The sequence below is a fragment of the Chenopodium album genome, chromosome 15, assembly GCF_948465745.1.
Source record: "Chenopodium album chromosome 15, dcCheAlbu1.1, whole genome shotgun sequence".
NCBI classification, from domain to species: Eukaryota; Viridiplantae; Streptophyta; class Magnoliopsida; order Caryophyllales; family Amaranthaceae; genus Chenopodium; species Chenopodium album.
The window spans coordinates 10967995-10981662 of NC_137848.1; the positions used below are offsets into that span (position 1 = coordinate 10967995).

Consider the following 13668-nt stretch of genomic DNA (forward strand, 5'->3'; position numbering starts at 1 on the left):
AGTTTGCTCAAAGGAGCGGAGATAGTACATGACAATTTACGACTGTACATATGCAAGTAGTGCTGTCAAATTTCAAACCGAAACTGTTTAACTGCCCGAAACCGACCGACCCAAATGAGAACCGAACCGATTAAAAACCGATTTTTTTGAAACCGAAAACCGACCCGAACCGTATTTTAGTAAACCTGAAACCGAATCGACCCGAATAATGTTAAACCGTATAAGAACCGAACCCGTTAACAAACCGAACCAAATATAAATCGAACTGAAAGAAAACCGAACCGAAAAAGAACAGAACCGTATCTAACCCGAAACCGATTCTAACCCGAAACCGTTTAAACTGGCAAAAAAACCGTTTACACCGAACCGTTAGCAAACTGCTACCCGTTTTCACCGAACCATTTAAAAACCGAACAGATTGTAAACCGAACTGTTTATGAACCGAACCGTTTATGAACCAAACCGCTTCTAAATCGAACCGTTTACAAACTTTTTAATATAATTAAATGGATTTTTTTTTTACGGGAATTTAATTAAATGGATTAAATATTAGAATATTTTTTAAAATAACCGTTTATGAATAATCAGTGTTCACAAACAAGAGCAAAACAAGCCTCAGGTAGGGGTGTTCAAATCCGGGTACCCGGGTTTTCGGGTACCCGGATCTTCGGGTAGTTCAAAAGTCGGCCCATGTCCCGACCCAAGAAAACCGGGTACATAGGGTACCCGAGTTTATCAAATCCATTCTACCAGGATTATAATTAATTAAAACAAAATTATAAAAATAATACTAACAGGCAGACCAGCAACAATTACAAAGCCAAATAATCCAAAAATCCAAAAAATTGAAGGATCTTGTAATATTTTATCATACTTTATCATAGGCAAACCACATTAACAATTAATAATGAACATCTTCCTTAAAACTCATAGCTAAACTGGACCCATCTCAAACCATGAAAACATCTAAATTAACACTGCAACTTGCAGTCATCGTCATGTGCTTGTTTGCGACGAGATCTTGTACTCGCGCAGTCACCGGCTTGCCGTTGCGGTAGGATATCCGTCGGACGTCATTTGACTATGTGAGAAAGGGAATGAGGGATGATTGTGGTCGACGGCAAAACTATAATGATTTGGGGGGTTTCAAAACTAGAACAAATTCGCTTGTCTGTCAAAGAATACACAAGAAATGAAATAGAATTAGAGAGATGAGAGAGAGGAACAGCAAGAGAGGAAGAGAGAGAGAGGGAGAGGAACAGCAAGGGCGCGGCGGAGAGAGAGAGGGGAAGATTGATAAGTGATTACCCTAATTCCAAATTGGGCTTCAAAAGGGTTTCACATAAATCTAACCATTGATTTTTTAATTTATGGTTTAGATTGGTGATCTGTGTGTGTTGTGGGAGAAAGAATCTAACCATTGATTTTTTTTAATCTATGGTTGAGAGTGGTGATCAGTGTGTGTTGTGGGAGAAAGAATCTAACCATTGATTTTTTAATCTATGGTTGAGAGTGGTGATCCGTGTGTGTTTGTGTGTTGTACATTCATCTACAAAAATATTATTCCCTCAATTCTTTAGTATTTTTTTGCCCCATTTGATCGGGATCAGTGCCCAAGACACGTATTAAAACATCTACTAGTATATCTTTATTTTCATACACGTAAAAATTATAAAAACATTATATTAATAAAATGTATAAATAGATAAATTTAAAAAGATCACTAATGAGTCTATAACTTTGTACTAATACATACGAATAGCGATGATACGAATATTAAATTATGAGATGGTTAGATGCCATGTGTTAATAATGTGTACATATGATCGATTGAACTAATCAATACTACCTTGTTAATTAGTCATTAGTGTTTTCTTTCATCATACAAATCAAAGCACTTTGTAATATCTTCATAATTTCATGAAAATATATAATGATAAACTAGTCATAATTATCAGTTTTGTTGACTAATCAAGTATCGAATTACCAAATTGCAAATTTCCATTTCACAAGAAGTCAAGAACTCATCAAATCATGATTATGATACTATGCGTAATATATAAATGATTAAATAAGAAGCATATAATAACCTAATTGTAAAACAATAATACATTAATACACTAACTCTTATAATCTACTTCGTAATAAACTAGTAAAAACGGTATGACTAAACTTGAAATAGAACATAATATGTATTTATAAAATCAATGAGAATTTGTTTATAATATGATGCCTAAATAAGAAATGATTCGTGACTTGCCGACTTTATATAAAACTTGTGAACGCAAAAGGTTAGCAAGTACTATCAAATTTCAAACCAAAACCATTTAACTGCCCGAATCCAAACAACTCGATAAACAATTTATTTTTTGAAACCGAAAACCGACCGGAACCGTAATTTAGTAAACTTGAAATGGAACCGATATGAATAACGTTAAAGTGGTTAAACCATCGAAGAACCGAACCAGTTATAAACTGAACCGAAAAAGAACCGAACCAGTTAAAAACTGAACCGAAAAAGATCCGAACCAGTTATAAACTGAACCAAAAAAGAACCGAATTGTTTCTAACCCGAAACCGTTTCCAACCCGAAACTGTTTGAACCGGGATAAAAACCGTTTACACCGCACCGTTAACAAACCGCAACCCGCCTGCACCGAACCGTTTACTACCCGGACTGTGTACAACCCGAACCGAATTAAAACCGCTTAAGAATAAACCGAAACCGAATCGAACCGATAACTATTTAAACAGAACCAAAACCGACCCGTGAGACAATTAAACCGATTTCAAACCGACCCGATTAACTACTGAACCGATTTCAAACCGAACCGAAACCGAACTGTCAAACCGTTTTGACAGTGCTATATGCAAGTCTATCATTTCACACGTTATAAATTGTAAGGATATAGAGGCAAACAACAGAGGCAGGGCAAAAGGGCCCAAAACCTAGCAAATGAACATATTCAACATAGTCACAAATTATATGATTGTTTTAGAGGAGTAAAGAGTTACAGCTGTGTGAACAAGTATAAGACTATAAGCTTAAGATTCCCAAATATGGTGCAATTTATGACACACTATCACAAGCACACTGTCGTCCACCTCTTCTGCTAATTTTACTGTATACTTTGATTGTTGTACGTACACCTCCTTTCATACCCAATATTGACTTTATGTGTTATCATCCAAATAATACATACCATAATTTAAAATTTAAACGAACCCCAATAAGATAGAACAGACAATATGTTTGTCTTTCTTTTTGTCAGTCCTTTCCCCCCTTATTTTCTGCTTCCTTTTTTATTCACTTTACTTTACTTAACCCTTTTTTACACATTACCCCTTTTTTACACAATTTGGGTTTGGGTTTTTATTATTGGGCTTCTTTACCGTAATTGAATGGCCTTATACCAGAGTTAATATAAGAGAAGGACTTCACTTTTTGATTTTTTCACGTTTAAGGATTTCTTATTTTTTTTTTTCACCTTTGAGGACTGATGGTTAACTTTTCGACAACTTAACTCAACCTTAACTCACCAAAACAAATTATTTTATTAAAAAAAAAAAAATCCCTAAGTCTTTACTAAATTCTTTAATTAATTAATTAATTATATATATATATATATATATATATATATATATATATATATATATATATATATATATATATATATATATATATATATATATATATATATATATATATATATATAACTTAGGTCCTTACCAAATTCTTTATATCAATTCTTTATACATTACGAAGTGCATATCATAATTAATTCATTATCATGCATAAATGATGGTCCCTTAATCAGAATTATTTCTTTCTCATTCTTAGACAATTGCTCCACCGTAACCACGTCGGTGGACTTAGTTCAAACCGAGTGATATATATATCATCATGAAACCCCCACCTTCCTCAATTTGTTTGGCGTATGAATGAAAGAAACCCCAAAACCCCAACTTGTTCCCTCTAATTTTCTCTAGCTCTCCCCTTGTTTGTATGACGGAAAAGCCACAACAACCACTATCCTCGTGAGTGTTGATGGACTTAAAAAATTATTGTGTGTTCGATTATAATGCCGAGCTGCTGCAATTTTTTGGTTGATCGGTTTTTTATGGTGTATTATTTGATAAGGTTGATGATATTTGATTATTTTGGGGTTTATGTGGTTTTAGATTTAATGAAAGTTTTATTTACTAATTTTATTTCTTATTATTTGCAATAAGAGAATTATTATTTGTGAAATATATATAAAAAAAAAAATCCATTTGTTATAAATAATAAGAAACCGAAGTAGTATTTTTTTTTCATTTTTTTATTTTATTTTTGGACAAAGAGACTTGATGAAAGTTTGGTAACTTGTGGCATCTGCTTCAATAATCATCTGAGTTAGTGTTGGATTTTGGTCTTCATTAGAAAATGTTGCAATGAAGGAAGAGAAATTGTTCACATTTAAATTTTACACTAAAGTCCTTAAAGTGAAGAATAAAAAAGGTTAGAGGTCCTTAAAGGTGAAAAATATGAAATGTTAGGTCCTAGAATTTTGTTTACTTAATTATTAGTGATGTCCAAACTTAATGCTTAACTCACCTTGAGTTAACTTAACTCCATTTTGGCCGAAAATCAAAACTTAGGTCCTCAAAGGTAAAAAAATAAATAAATAAATAAAAAAAGTGATTAAAGGTGAAAAAATCAAAAAGTGAAGTCATTCCATTATACTTAACTCCCTTATACCATCTTACTTTCTATGAGTATATACTTAAAACTTCCAAGGTAGGAGGGCGTTTGGTATGAATATTGAAAATGGAGTGGAAACAAAATAAATAAGGAGAAGGAAGTAAATTATTTAACTGTGATTTTAAAACCATCTTTATTGGTGAGACTCAACTTTGAGTATTAAAATACAAAATGAGTTGTTTTTTTTACCTCCAATGATGATACCCAACCCACTTCTTATTTTAGCAACTCATGTGAAGTCTAATTTTTCAATTGTGAGACTTTCTAAAGTATGCTAATATCACTTTCAATTTATGGTCCATCATATCCATATTGTAAGTTTTTCAAAAAAAAAAAAAAAAAAAAAACAAACAAAACTTAAATAAATTACAAACTATATTATCCTCGTTTCAGAATGATGTTCCTGTTTTGTAAATCGTTGCAAATTTTTAACCATCTTTGACCGCAAATATCTTTAATCTCACACTAGCAAAAATTATAAAAGTTAAATATTAATAATCTACTCACCAAGACGAATCAAACTATATCTCACATGACTATATTTGTTCTTATAGATTAAGAGAAATTTAGAAGATTCTTTTTTTTAAAAAAAGAAAAGTCAAAGATTCCAAACAAGAATATCATTATGGAACCGAGGGAGTAATATTAATAAAAGGCCCACATTATTTGTCAAATGAGATTCAAATTTGAGTATCTAAACTTAGCAACCTTCTTTTGGAGTTGCTAAGTTTAGATACCAATTTATTGGTATCCTTTGATTACTCTCTCTCACCTAAAAAAAACTCTCTCAAATCTTACAATTGGAGATGGTCTTATTTGTTTGGTATAAACATGAAAATAAATTACCTAAACCTAACTCTCCTTATTTTTGTTTGAGGAGGGGTAAGGGTATTTGTTACTTTAATTTTTAGAGAGGTAATAAATGAGTGGAAATCATTACCCTTAAGTAATTATAATTGTTAACCAAGCCTTATAACCAAACACTTGGTAACGGTAATGGTTTAATTGAATCCTTTTCCAACCATAAAAATACTCTTACTAAACATGCTCCAAGTGTTTACGTATTTTGTGGGTGAAAACTTATGGAGTAAGTGTGTACTCGCACTTTTATAAATGGCACCTTAAATTATGGAGTTGGGTGTATAATCTGTATATGAAACTTTTTATATACACTCGAGGTACACTCAACTTATTTAAAGGTTAGTTTTTGTTTTTCATCTAGGAATCAAATAAAAAAAGAAATCATCAAAATGAGTACAAAATACTCATGGATGTACCCAAGTGTATGTAAACATTCTCTTCAATGTATATCATATTATTAGCCGATATTTTGCGTACTTTTAACCCCTACTCTCTCTAATTTTTTGCTCCATTGGTAATATATGAGTGAAACTTTAAAAACATTGACCATGTTTTCCTATTAATTTATATTATATATTCATGTAGAATCTTGTTGGATTTGTCTTGCTATATGTATTATTAATATCAAGTTTTTATAATTTTATGCGTACGCAAATGGAAATAAATACGCTTTAAGACGTGTATTGGAGACCGTAAAAAATCAAATAGGGCAAAAAATAGAGAGTATATGGCACCAAAAAAAAAAGAAAAAAAAAACTTTTTTACAAAGGGGGAGAAGGCTATAGCTAGTCAGAAATACTTGCGTGGACCTGGTCCACAATAATATTATTGTGGACCCGAGGTTTATACACACGCAACTGGCATTATATTGAACATAATGACCCTTATTTTTAACATAGTGACCCTTATTAAAAGTTGTATAACGTTTAATACTATTGTGAACTTGAAGTACGGCGTTATGACCCTTAATTTTAACATAGTGACTTTTATTATTTATATTGACCTTATAAAATATTTCATTAAAAAAATTAACTTCCTATAGCCTTATATTACCAAAATGACTTTTTTTTTCAACATAGTGACCTTCATTTTATTATAGTGACTTTATTTTTTATTAATAAAACAACCATAGTTTCTCTAATGTTAGTGGTCCACAATAAATTAGTGTGAACCAGGTCCATTTAAGAATTTGTAATAGCTAGTAGCTTATATGATAGGTAGGAGTTATAGGATTATAGTCTATATGTAAGAGAACTATGAGGCTATGATAAGTTGATTAAAGTTAAGAGTATTAAAGAAAATCCACCAAATCACAGTCCTACTTAGCACTTGCCTTTACTAGTTACTACTCCCTCCAAATATCCATCACTAATTCACTACTACTACTCGTACCTTTACTCTCATTAGTCATTACTCATTACTACTCTCTCTCTCTCCATATCATAATTTCTCAATCACAATACCACTCTTGAAAATGCTACCACCTTCATACCTCCTCTCCTTCCTCCTCTGCCTCCTCCTCCACCACTCCTCCGCCTTCTCCACCACCCACCCCCGCCGTCTCCTCCACCACCCTTTCATCCCTTCCACCACAACACCCACCTTCCCCCCTTCTCCTTCTCCTTCCCCTTCCACTCACCTCACTCACCCTTTCTCCACCTCCCTCCCTTCCCCCTCCTCCACCACCACTACTCCCTCCGACAACAACAACAACAACAACAACAACAACAACAACCCATTCTTCCCTTCTTACTCCACCCCACCACCCCCCTCCCAACCACCACCTTCCACCACCACAGCACTCCCCACCTTCCCCGCCAACATCTCCTCCCTCGCTCTCCCTTCCACCTCCTCCTCCTCCCCTCATCACTCCCATTTCTCCCCTAAACTCACCCTCTTCATCATCCTCCTCTCTCTCCTCACTCTCTCCCTCTTCATCTCCCTCTCTCTCCTCCTCCTCCGCCGCCATCGCCACCACCTCCAAACTCCCCCTGACAAACCCCTCTCTCCTCTCCCACCCCTCAAAATCCCCGCTACTAACCCTAACACATACACCCCATCCCACACCAGCACCGACTTTCTCTACGTCGGTAACGCCATAACCAACTCCCGAGACTTCCAAACCTCTACCTCTTCCGCCGCCATTGAATTCCTCCCTTCCACAACCTCCGAAATCTACCTCAAACTCTGCAGCGACTCCCCTGAACTCCGCCCTCTTCCCCCTCTTCCCAAGCAAAACTCCCAACAACAACACCATCAACCCAACATCAAACCACCAGCAGAGGATGAAGAATTCTACTCCCCGAGAACCGACGAGGATAATAGCTACGGCTTGAATTTCTCTCCTGCAAGATCTTACTCTGACTCGTTAGCGTCGGATTCTGATGTTTCTGTTGAGATACAGACTTTAGCGGCGAGAACTTCGCATTTTCCGGTGAATGGGAAGATGGGTCCACCTGCTGCGCCGCCCCCACCTCCGCCGTGTGCGGTGGGACCGGGACCGCCGCCGCTAGTGCCGCCTTCTGGGCCGGTGGTGTTTAAGAGTAGTGGGAATTTAGGAGAGAGAAAAAGTGGAGAGAGAAAAGAGGAAAATGGGAAACCTAAATTGAAGGCATTACATTGGGATAAAGTTAGGGCTACTTCTGACCGTGCTACGGTGTGGGATCAGTTTAAACCTGGCTCTTTTCAGTAAGATTTTCATTCATTTCTTTACATTTTCAGGTTAATTAATGATATTATTATGCTAAATTATTCTTTCTTCATTTTGTAGTTTGCTATTGTTGGTTAGTACCTTTATTTTGATTCAGGTTTAATTTCCTGTTTCCATTAATAAAATATTCGGACTAAATCCCGTCTTTATCATTGCCCTTTGTAGTTCGCCTAAAAGATAAACTTTGTAAGTAATTTGTTTGGTTTCGGGTCGGTTCTCGGGCTGCTTAAACTATTTGGTTGTATAGAGATATTCTGGGTGTTCGAGTTTGGATATTATTTGGTTTTTAGGCATGAAATTTGTGTTCAAATACCAAGTTATTCGGATTGGTTTGGAATTATGTAGGGAATAAGTCAATTTGTCAGTCACTGTCTTGCTTTAATTTAAGCTATATTAATACTAATATTGTGATATTTGTGAGAATTTTATATGAGCATTGAATTGCCAAATTTTACATATTCCAAGATATTGGACAAAGATTTTGCATGAGCTAATAGGACGTGCACGTTCAGTTCATATCCAACCTGTTTGTAAAATTAAGCTAATAAGCTTACAGATCGATCAAACCATAATCAGTTACCGACTAGGTTGGTTTCGACTTATGCATATCTCGATTGAACGAACGAAGTAATGAACTCAAGTTTGTGTGTTGTAGATTGAATGAAGAAATGATAGAGACATTGTTTAAAGCAAATGGTCCTGGTATAGCTACAAAAGATGGCCCACGTAGATCAATACCGCCTTTGATGGATGAAGAGTATCGAGTACTTGATCCTAAGAAATCTCAAAACATAGCCATTCTATTGAAGGCTCTCAATGTCACGGAAGGGGAGGTTTGTGAAGCGCTTTTGGAAGGTATAGTAATTAGCTTTCCCATTAGATATGAATAAAACACGGTGTTTCGAATTAGTCTTAAAATATATAATTGTATATGCATATTGTTGGCTTATCTATTTGTCTTAGTGCAATATTATTAAAGCATGTTGTTTTGATTACTGTAATCTAAGTGCGTTGCTTTTTGACTTGCCAATAAAACATTTATCCCCACAATCCGCTTGAGCAACTTTGTCTCTCCATCAGCATTTAAATTATTAGCAACTTGTGTCCGTACGAGGTGGCCGATTTTTCTATTGCTTTGTCTAGGGTTTGTTCTGTCCTGTTATTTTTTAGTGCATTCTGTTCATAAATGACAACGAAAAACAATTTGTAATAGGCTGTGAAGGTATTACGTAACCATGTGAATTAAAAAAAGAATTACGGAGTATATTCTATTTCTGTACAATATTTATCCCTTTCAGGTGAGTTTACTTTTGGATGACTGGATTTTGTTACAATCCTATTCTCATATATGCTTAGCTACACGATATGTTTGTCTCTTTTTCTTTATGTCTTCTTTCAGTTAAAACTTTGGGAAATATGGGCAGTATAATTTACTAGTAAATGTAAGGTGTAGGTAATTGTGAATAATTACAATACTTAGTCATTTTTTGAGTGTATTTTATCTGATTTCTGTATTTTTCCTTTCCTCTGTTCAGGTAATGCAGATGGCCTTGGGTCAGAGCTTCTTGAAAGTTTACTTAAAATGGCTCCTACCCACGAGGAAGAACGGAAACTTAGGGAGTACAATGATAGATCTCCTTTGAAGCTTGGTCCGGCAGAGAAGTTTCTCAAAGCGGTACTTGATCATGTACCTGCTGCATTTAAGAGAGTTGGTGCTATGCTTTACATAGCTACTTTTGATTCTGAAGTTGAATATCTTAGGAAGTCATTTGAAACATTGGAGGTAACCTAATAATATGTTTGATTTATGCCCCTGAGGTTTTTAATGCATATCTGAAAATCATTAACAAGGAAATATTTCTTATTATAGGCAGCATGTGCTGAACTTAGAAACAGCCGAATGTTCTTGAAACTTCTAGAAGCAGTCCTCAAGACAGGAAACCGAATGAATGTTGGAACAAATCGTGGTGATGCGCAGGCAATTAAGCTCGACACACTCCTCAAGCTCATCGATGTCAAGGGAACTGATGGGAAAACCACCCTTTTGCACTTTGTTGTGCAGGAGATAACTAGAGCTGAAGGTTTCCGCCTTTCCAGTACCAAAAACAATCCAATGACTGAGAAACCAAGTGACCAACCATTTTTGCACAATGACATTGAGTTGAGAAAGAGAGGGTTAGAAGTCGTTTCTGGCTTAGGAGGGGAGTTGACGAATGTCAAGAAGGCAGCTGCCATGGATTTCAATTCCCTTAGCATGGATGTGGCGAAGTTAACTCAGGGAATCATAAAAGTAAATGAAGTTCTGCAGCTAAATGAAAACTCCGTAATTGTTGGGAGTCCCAATAGGTTTTCGGAGTCTATCAATGGTTTCTTAAAGAAGGCTGAGGTGGAAATCGTAAGGATTCAAGCCCAGGAAAGCTGTGCTCTATCCAGGGTTAAGGAGCTAACCGAGTATTTCCATGGTAATTTGGCTCACGAAGAGGCTCATCCATTGAGAATATTCATGGTGGTGAGAGATTTCCTCGGTGTTCTTGATCAAGTATGCAAGGAAGTTGGAAAAATAAATGAACGGACCATTATAAGCTCTGCTCGTCCTATTTCTGTACCAGTAAATCCATCAACGCCACCACCTTTCCCGGAGTTCAGTGTGACGCATGGAGATAGTTCCTCAGACAGTGATAGTATCACTGAGAAGTAGCACTTTCATTGACGGATTGTGTTGATTCTTTTTGCTCTATCTTCATGCCTCGTGAAGATACCCACAATCTGTATGCAATTACATATAATTATATTATATATTATATATATATATAGTATTTAATGTACAAATATCTTTGCAGAAGGCTCATTAGTATTAGATCATTTGTATGATTGCTGAAACTTCTTGATATGATTTTGCACATTATGTAAAAAGTATTTCTAATATAGCTCACATATGGAGCACCAATAGTCCGTCACAATAAATTATGCTATCAACGTGACAATTAATTTTATATCGATTTCTAATTTGTTTGCGAATTTATGAAAGTAGGGCCATCTAAGGTGAACAGTTGGACGGACTTGGACCATTATAGCCAAGCAGAGCAGTAAACTTTTCAAAAAATAAATAATTGAGGAATTGTAAAGTTTGGGAATAAAAAACAATGGGGGCTACCAAAGCATATGATATGGTTACATATATGGAGATGACGATGAGTCATAAGGCAGGGCATATGGGTGGGGGTATTAAGGGCTGATAACCCGTGATAAGAGTACAGTATATCTCACTATATCTATACATGTATTGATGTACATACAGAATTACAGACACAGGGAAGAAGATGTGTCTTCAGTTTTTACTATCTTCAAGGGTATCTTTATATTTCGTCTTGGTTGAGCCAAATTATTTGAAAATTCCAAAATTCGGCTTAATTACTGATTTGGTTTTTTTGGATATCTATTCCGAAATATCCATACATAGAATGCTAACTCAAATTACTACTCGTACTAGTAACATGTCATTTTGGCATATATTGTAAATGAGATTAAACTAGGTAAACGATAAATAAATTGACAAAATTTTACTATCAATAAAAAGTAAGTGATAAGTTAGTACAATTTAAATTTTATAGCTCAATTTGTCCATTTATTTAGGGTCTGTTCTCTTCAGCTTAATTTCAGTTCAGCTGCAATCAGTTCAATTCAGTTCCTAATTTCCTTCTCTCATAAAATATTCATTTAAATTCTATTCAGTTCAGTAAATCAGAACAGGCCCTTAGTCAAATCACTTTAAAAATAGCATGTTAAGAAGACGTTGCGAGTATAAATAAACTGAGGATGTAAGTATTTATTTCTTCAAAACGAAGGGGAAAAAAACTCATACATTGAATTTTGATACTTGTATTTCATTTGTTTCAATGAAATCGCCAGTTATCCAATTTGATTTTCAAGTGTTTGACATCATCCATTCCAAAATATTTGTTTAATACACACTAATTAGCTGTGAGCTGATTTAAAGTACTAAAGTAGTATAAAAAAACGAGTACAATTTAATTTGTGATTGCTTTAATACCATCTTCAATGGTGAGACTTAATTTTAAATATTGAAATACAAAATAAGTTGTTTTTTACCTTTAATGGTGATACCCAACCCACTTCTCAATTTAACAACTCACGTGAAGTCTAATTTCTCAATTGTGAGACTTTAAAGTATACTTATGTCATTTTCAATTTATAGTCCACCAAATCATATTATAAGTTTTTTTTTTAGAAAAAAAAAAAAGAAATTAAAACTTAAATAAATTACAAAACATATTATAATATTGAAAAGGGTTTACACTTTTTGTCAAATGAGACTCAAAGTTGAGTATCTAAAACTTAGCAACTTTCTTTTGGAATTGCTAAGCTTAGATACTAATTTATTGGTATCCTTTGCAAAAAATACTCTCTCTCTTAAAAAAATTCACTCAAGTCTCACTATTGGAGAAGGTCTAATTGTAGGAAAACCAACAAAAAGAAACATGTCTTACTATTTTGGTATTAACTAAATTCAATTGTAGCCTAGTTTTGTTTATGGTGTTTTGATAATAAGCTAACAAAATAAGCCTGAAGGCAATTTTGAATTTGAATTATAAGAGCTTGTCTTACATATGTGCAATATTTCAACTCCTGATCCTATGAAAGAAACCTTTTCATTATTTATCTACTTTCAAACCATATATTTATTTTTTAAATAATACCTTGCTTTTCAAATCTATTGGTCCAATCATTAGTTTGTATTCAGAATTTATTATTATACAAATGGTTGATGAATAAATCACAGCTTAGAGTTCCCTCCAGATTTTCTCCTTGACAGGGTTATTGGTTACCTCTAGGGTTTCTCCCTTAAGAGGGGTTTTCTACCCTCTATTACTAGATTTTTTTTCTGCTTTTAAAAAAGTTTTTCTTCACTTTCTCCTTTTCTCTCCTTCACTTTCATCTCTTTTCATCTGGTCTCAATTGTAAATTTTTGTGAGGGTTTCCACCGGTGTTTTTATCGATGGTTAGCCCCAAAAAACTTTTTAATTGCTTTTAATAAATGAATCTCATTTTTATGATGATGTTTATCTTATTAGGCTTAATTTCTTCATTTGTTCGTCTGTCAAGGATTGAATATTAAGGGTTTTATGATCTTCGGAAATATCTAGAATGTCATATGAGGTTTATCACCCAAACCACTATTTATCCGTGGATCTCAAGCCGAATTCGTGCTAACTCACAGATTGTATTGCTTTGGGTGAAGTTTTTATTAAGGCGATCGTTGATCGAATCTACGATGTAACTAGTTCTAAGGTGATTTATACTTGTGTTGGAATTTTGGATTTTCTAGAAATTG

General features: G+C 34.5%; 1 protein-coding gene across 1 annotated transcript; it reads left to right on the forward strand.

Moving 5' to 3' along the window:
* Positions 1–6966: 6966 nt before the first annotated feature.
* LOC145582941 (formin-like protein 1) lies at positions 6967–11195 on the forward strand. The gene is made up of 4 exons (XM_081640009.1): positions 6967–8293; positions 8971–9170; positions 9851–10098; positions 10186–11195. The coding sequence occupies exons 1-4, from the start codon at positions 7080–7082 to the stop codon at positions 11011–11013; spliced, it is 2490 nt and encodes an 829-aa protein (XP_081496135.1). The 5' UTR covers positions 6967–7079; the 3' UTR covers positions 11014–11195.
* The last annotated feature ends 2473 nt before the right edge of the window (positions 11196–13668 follow it).